The following is a 7100-nucleotide window of genomic DNA, read 5'->3' as shown; positions in this document are numbered from 1 at the left end:
TGAAGAAAAATAAACTACTGATACACCTACCCATACATAAAGATAAATACACAATCACACACATACATACACAAAAATAATCATACATACACATAAACACACACATACTAAAAGATACATACAGATAAAAACACACATACAGTACACAAAGGTACATACAGATAAACACACAGATTACAGATAGAAAGACAGAAAAAATGTAACTTACACACAGATAAACACACATACATAAAAATACACACAAACAGATAAAGAAAAACACACACACATACACACAAACACAAGCTACACCCATACAAACACGTTCTTTACAGATACACGCACACAAAAATAAATACTCAGAAATACACACGCACACAAAAATAAACACGCACACACAAACACGCACACGCACACACACACACACAGGTATTTGATACACTTCATCATCTTTAAATGTGGAATGACCTTCGACCTGCAGCCACTCAGCTGCCATCATCATGTGTCAGCGGCGCCAACTGCCACACGGCCTTCAATCACGTCGTCGCCATGACGACGTCCTCATAGTCCCGCCTGTGGGCGTCACAGAACCACCACAGTCACGTGACCCACCGCCAAAGTTCAGGTCGCCACGGCAAACAGGAGGTTTCACGGTAAAAAGTCAGCATGTGACAAGAACAGGAAGTACGTGTTTGTGTGTGTGCAGGAAGATGATATTGTCATGTGAACAAAGAAGCAGTCAAGCGACGGTAAAAACATTTAATGTCAGGTTAGACAAGAACATGTCTTCATATATTATTATTATTATTCTATGTGGCATAAAAACTCTTAAACATGTTAACGCTCACTCTACAAAAATATTGTCTTCATCGGAACACCCTGTGTGCGAGTGTGTGTGTGTGTGTGTGTGTGTGTGTGTGTGTGTGTGTGTGTGTGTTCAGCCAAAGTCGATGCGTGGTCTGTACTCAAGGACCATGGGATACGTCTGAGAAGGGAGAAGAGAACAAAGAGGGCGTGAACGAACAGTAATGAGGGGGGCGTGGTCCTCCTCCCACAAGAACAAGCAAACAAGAAGTGGCGTCTTACGTTCTCGGCGTGCAGCCTCCACCGCGTCATGTAGATGAACTCCAGCGTGTGATCGCGGCCCATGATCTCGCCGTTACACAACACGTCCAGCTGCTCCGCACACAGTAAGCACCGTTAGCGCCAAGACGCCAACGCACGTTAAATAATAGAATAGAATAGAATAGAATAGGCAGCAAGTTCACAGTTTTGGAGCGAGTTCGATGACGTGGCGAATGCTACCTGCCTTGTAGATAATGAGGCTAACATGATGGCGGCGTGTCTCACCTCGTAGGAGCTTGGCAGTTTGAGTTTGAGGCTGAGGAACTTCTTGATGGTTCCCACGGTGACGCGACTGGAGCAGCGAATGAATCTCTTCATCAGATCCTGATTGGGCGAGGACAAACACATGACACGGTGACATCAAACATCAAAATCCACACATGTACCGCTAGGTAATGAGTCGCTACGTAACGTACCGTGACGGTGCTCTCGCCGGTCTGGGCGGTGTTGCGGAGGCAGTCCAAACAGATGGCAATCTGAGGGTCACTCCTGTGGTAGTCCTCATCCCCGCCGTCCCCGCCATCACCGCCAGGAAGCCCCACCCTTACAAAGCTATCAGCTGTGGTTCAAGGCAAATATCACAAATTTTTCTAGTCAATTTACTTCCTGATGAAATGTGACCAATGAACCTGGGAACGGTTAGCATCAAAGTAGCATTACACGTGGACCATGTCAACGTCAACAAGCCAGCCTGTTAAGCGTCTCACCTTGGAGGTTTTCATTGCGCTGACTCGTCCTCCAGAACTCCAGTTCTTGCTCTTCCTCCTCTGAAGAACACACAAAGAACACGTATCAGCGTGCACGCCGCCGCCATGATGGCGCCACACTTTCGACGCCAGCACTTACTCTCTCGCAGTCCTGGAACCAGCTTGAAAATGATTTCCTCCAAAGTGTTGTCCAACCTGAAACATGGAAACAAGATTAGAGGGCGGAGCATGTGGAAGGGAAGAGCTTTCAGAGGGATGGATACAGATAAGCACACATACATAAATGACAAGAAACAAGGAAATACAAGAAACAAGGAAATACAACGAAAACATGCAGGAAGTAAAATGAGAAGATAGGAAGTAGGATGAGAAGAAACAAGGATGTAAATGAGAGGAAACAATGAAGTAAAATGAGAGGAAACAAGGAAGTAATATGAGAAAAACAAGGAAATAAAGTGAAAAGAAATAGGGAAGTAAGACGAGAAAAAACAAGGAAGTACATGGGAAAAAAGGAAATTAAAATAAGATGAAACAAGGAAGTAAAATGAGAAGAAACAAGGAAGTAAAATGAGAAGAAATAAGGAATTAAAATGAGTAAAAAAGAAGATGTATAATGAGGAAAAAATAAGGAAGTAAAATGAGAAGAAAAAAGGAAAATGAAAAAACACAGGAAGAGAGATAAGAAAAAACAAGGAAGTAAAATTAGAAGAAACAAGGAAGTAAAATGAGGAAAAAACAATGAAGTAAAATGAGAAAAAACAAGGAAGTAAAATGAGAAGAAACAAGGAAGTAAGATGAAAAGAGAGAAGAAGTAAGATAAGAAACAAGGAATTAAAATGAGAAGAAAAGAGGACGTATAATGATGAAAAATAAGGAAGTAAAATGAAAAAACACAAGAAGTAAGATGAGAAGAAACAAGCAAGTAAAATGAGAAGAAACAATGAAAATGAAAAGCACAGGAAGTAGGATGAGAAGTAACAAGGAAGGAAGTAGAGAAGAAACAAGGAATTAAAATGAGAAGTAAGATGAGAAGAAACAAGGAAATAAAATAATAAGAAAAAAAGTATGATGAGAAGAAACAAGGAATTAAAATGAGAAGAAAATAGGATGTAAAATGAGAAGAAACCAGGAAGTAAGATGAGAAAAAACAAGGAAGTAAGAGGAAAAGAAACAAGGAAGCAAGATGAGAAGAAACAAGGAAGTAGGATGAGAAGAAACCAGGAAGTAAGATGAGAAGAAACTAGGAAGTAAGATGAGATGAAACAAGGAAGTAGGATGAGATGAAACAAGGAAGTAGGATGAGAAGAAACAAGGAAGTAAGATGAGAAGAAACAAGGAAGTAAGATGAGATGAAACAAGGAAGTAAGATGAGAAGAAACAAGAAAGTGGTCTGACCTGAGCATGTCCAGGGGGTTTGTCTCGTGCACCTGAATGCCACATTTGGGACAGTCGTTGCTCTCCTCAAAGTGCTGCACGATACAACTCTTACAGACTGAGGAAGCACGCACGCACACACACGCACGCACACACACGCACGCGCACGCACGCACGCACGCACACACACACACACACACACACACACACACACACACACACACACACACACACACACACACACACAGCAGGTTAAGCTAAGACAAAGTGCGCTAAGGGGCCAGGCGGTCACATGACTCACAGGTGTGCAGGCACTCAGTGACGGTGGTGGGTTTGATGAGGTAACCTCGACACAGGCAACACGTGATGAAACGGTTAAAGTCTCTCACCAGGTGCGTCCTTCCTGCGGCGGCCATCTTGCAAAGCTCACCTGCCGGTGTCTTTTTGTTGTGATTTAGTGACTTATCAGAGGTCAGAGGTCGACTGTGTGAAGTCCTGCTCCATGTTCCGCGCGCCGCTGGTCACGTGAAAAGTCCCAGTCTACCCTGGCCCGGATTCCACAGATTCCCAGACTGTCCCGACGGCTCGTTGACCTCCCTGACCCGCCCCATGAGGGGTCAGAGGTCAGCGCACGACTCCGACATGTCCTTCATGGCTGCGATGAACTCTTTTTCAACTTTCACCTTTGACCTCCAACTCAACGCCAGTCTGAAACATAGAAGAGGTGGTTGGCAAAGAAACTATATTCTATTTACAAAAGACTGCATGCAGTACTTAGTGTACATCAAAGTATTGCATGCAGTATTAAGTGTACATCAAAATAGTTTGTAGTACTAAGTGTACATCTACCTACTGCATGCAGCACTGAGTGTACATCAAAGTACTGTATAAGGTACTAAATGTACATCAAAGTAATGTATGCAGTACTGAGTGTATATCAAAGTAGTGTATGTGGTACTAAGTGTACATCAAAGTACTGCACGCAGTACTAGGTGTACACCAAAGTACTGTATAAGGTACTAAATGTACATCTAAGCAGTGTATGCAGTACTAAGTGTACATCAAAGTAGCGTAATCAGTACTAAATGTACATCATAGTTGTGTACGCGGTACAAAGTGTACATCAAAGTGGCATAATCAGTACAAAGTGTACATCAAAGTAGTGTATGCGGTACTAAGTGTATATCAAAGTAGTGTATGCAGTACTAAATGGACATCAAAGTAGTGTATGCAGTACTAAGTGTACTGCAAATTAGTGTATGTAGTACTATGTGTACATCAAGGTAGAGTATGCAGTACTAAGTGTACATCAAAGTAGTGTATGCAGTAACAAAATAGTTTATACAGTACTTAGTGTACATCAAAGTAGCATATGCGGTACTAAGTGTACATCAAAGTGGCATAATCAGTACAAAGTGTACATCAAAGTAGTGTATGCGGTACTAAGTGTATATCAAAGTAGTGTATGCAGTACTAAATGGACATCAAAGTAGTGTATGCAGTACTAAGTGTACTGCAAATTAGTGTATGTAGTACTATGTGTACATCAAGGTAGAGTATGCAGTACTAAGTGTACATCAAAGTAGTGTATGCAGTAACAAAATAGTTTATACAGTACTTAGTGTACATCAAAGTAGCATATGCGGTACTAAGTGTACATCAAAGTAGTGTATGCAGTACTAAATGTACATCAAAGTAGTGTATGCCGTAATAAGTGTACATCAAAGTACTAAGTGTACATCAAATTAGTCTATGCAGTACTAAGTGTATATCAAGGTAGAGTATGCAGTACTAAGTGTACATCAAAGTAGAGTATGCAGTAACAAAGTAGTTTAGGCAGTACTAAGTGTACATCAAAGCAGTGTATTCAGTAACAAAGTAGTTTATGCACTACTAAGTGTACATCAAAGTAGTGTATGCAGTAACAAAGTAGTTTATGCAGTACTAAGTGTACATCAAAGTAATGTATGCAGTACTAAGTGTACATCAAAGTAGTGTATGCAGTACTAAGTGTACTGCAAATTAGTGTATGCAGTACTAAGTGTACATCAAAGTAGTGTATGTAGTACTAAGTGTACATTAAGTAGTGTATGTAGTACTTGTCCAGAAGTAAGTGTTGGTATTGCAGTGAAATAGAGGAGGAGTAGTAGTAGTAGTAGAAGTAAATAGGTGCAGTAAATACAATGAAAAACGGAGGCTGGTAGCCCCGCCCCCAGAGAGTCTCTACCCGGAAGTGATCCACCTGCTCCCTTTTTTAAAGACGTCACACACGCACGCGCGCGTGTGTGTGCATGCGTGCGTGTGTCGGAGCTCGCTACGGCGCGCGCTCCATTCCGTCGTGCACGTCATCTTGTCGCCAACAACATCAACGACGCACGTGCCCGCGGAGCACACGCACGAGCCTGCGTGCGTGCCCCAGCTCGGCTCAACACGCGCCGTCCACCTCCAGCGAGAGCAAACCGGAAAAGTTAGCCGGTGTGACGTCACGGCGACACCAGCGAGCGTGCACGCCGCCGCGCGTGTCAGCAGATCCCGCGTCCAAGTTTAGTCGGGAGCCGAACGGAACAACACGGAACCGAACACAAAAACACGAACGCTCGCTCACCTCCGTCACACTTTCCGCGCGCACGCCGTGCCCGGATGTCCGCGTGTGATGACACCGCCGCGCTCTGCCTTAAGCGCGCACAACACGGAACTGCACGGCTCGGTTCGGCCCAGGTCCGCCCAGCAGGCAGGCGGAGTAGATCCGCGGTGGGCGGGAAGACAACACAACGCGGAAACACACTCTTTGTGGAATAATAACAATAACACACTCTTTATGGAATAACAACATTAACACACTCTTTGTGTAATAATAACACTAACATACTCTTTGTGTAATAATAACATTAACACACTCTTTGTGTAATAATAATAATAACACACTCTTTGTGTAATAATAATAATAACACACTCTTTGTGTAATAACATTCACACTCTCTGTGTAATGATGACACACACTTTGTGTAATAATTACACACTCTTTGTGTTATAATAATAATTACACACTCCTTGTGTAATAATAATAACACACTCTTTGTGTAATAATAACATTAACACACTCTTCGTGTAATATTAACATTAACACACTGTATAATAATACACTCTTTGTGTAATAATAACACAGTCTTTGTGTAATAATAACACACTTTGTGTAATAATAATAACACACTCTGTGTGTTAATAACAATAACACTCTTTGTGTCATATCAATAACACACTCTGTGTGATAATAACATTAACACACTCTTTGTGTGATATTAACAATAACACACTCTTTTAACATTAACACACTCTTTGTGTAATAATAATAATAACACACTCTTTGTGTAATAATAGCAATAACACATTCTTTGTGTAATAATAATAACACACTTTTTGTGTAATATTAACAATAACACACTTTGTGTGATAATAAAAATAACACACTTTGTGTGTAATAATAACAGACTGTGTAATAATAACATTAACACTCTCTTTGTGTAATAATAATAACACACTCTTTGTTTAATAATAACATTAACACTCTGTGTAATAATAACACACACTTTGTGTAATAATAACACACTCCTTGTGTAATAATAATAACACGCTCTTCCTGTAATAACATTAACACACCATTTGTGTAATATTAATATTAACACACTCTTTGTGTAGTAATATCACACTCTTTGTGTAATAATAACACACTGTGTAATAATAAAAAAACACTTTGTGTAATAATAATAATAACACACTCTTTGTGTAATAATAACAACACTCTCTTTGTGTAAAAATAATAATAATAACACATTGTTTTTGTAATAATAACTCACTCTGTGTAATAATAACACACTCTTTGTGTAATAATAAAAATAACACACTTTGTGTAATAAT

General features: G+C 40.7%; 1 protein-coding gene across 1 annotated transcript; it reads right to left on the bottom strand.

Moving 5' to 3' along the window:
- Nucleotides 1-724: 724 nt before the first annotated feature.
- Nucleotides 725-5950, bottom strand: LOC133559584 (polycomb group RING finger protein 5-B-like). The gene is made up of 9 exons (XM_061911473.1): nt 5791-5950; nt 3487-3893; nt 3207-3303; nt 1951-2006; nt 1812-1871; nt 1521-1663; nt 1330-1428; nt 1066-1155; nt 725-964 (listed from the first exon to the last, which is right to left on the bottom strand). The coding sequence occupies exons 2-9, from the start codon at nt 3599-3601 to the stop codon at nt 917-919; spliced, it is 708 nt and encodes a 235-aa protein (XP_061767457.1). The 5' UTR covers nt 3602-3893; nt 5791-5950; the 3' UTR covers nt 725-916.
- Nucleotides 5951-7100: the final 1150 nt, after the last annotated feature.

This window comes from Nerophis ophidion, linkage group LG09 (genome assembly GCF_033978795.1).
Source record: "Nerophis ophidion isolate RoL-2023_Sa linkage group LG09, RoL_Noph_v1.0, whole genome shotgun sequence".
In the NCBI taxonomy this organism is placed as follows: domain Eukaryota; kingdom Metazoa; phylum Chordata; class Actinopteri; order Syngnathiformes; family Syngnathidae; genus Nerophis; species Nerophis ophidion.
The sequence above is the reverse complement of the archived record's forward strand: the minus strand, read 5'-3'. Positions and strand labels throughout refer to the sequence as shown.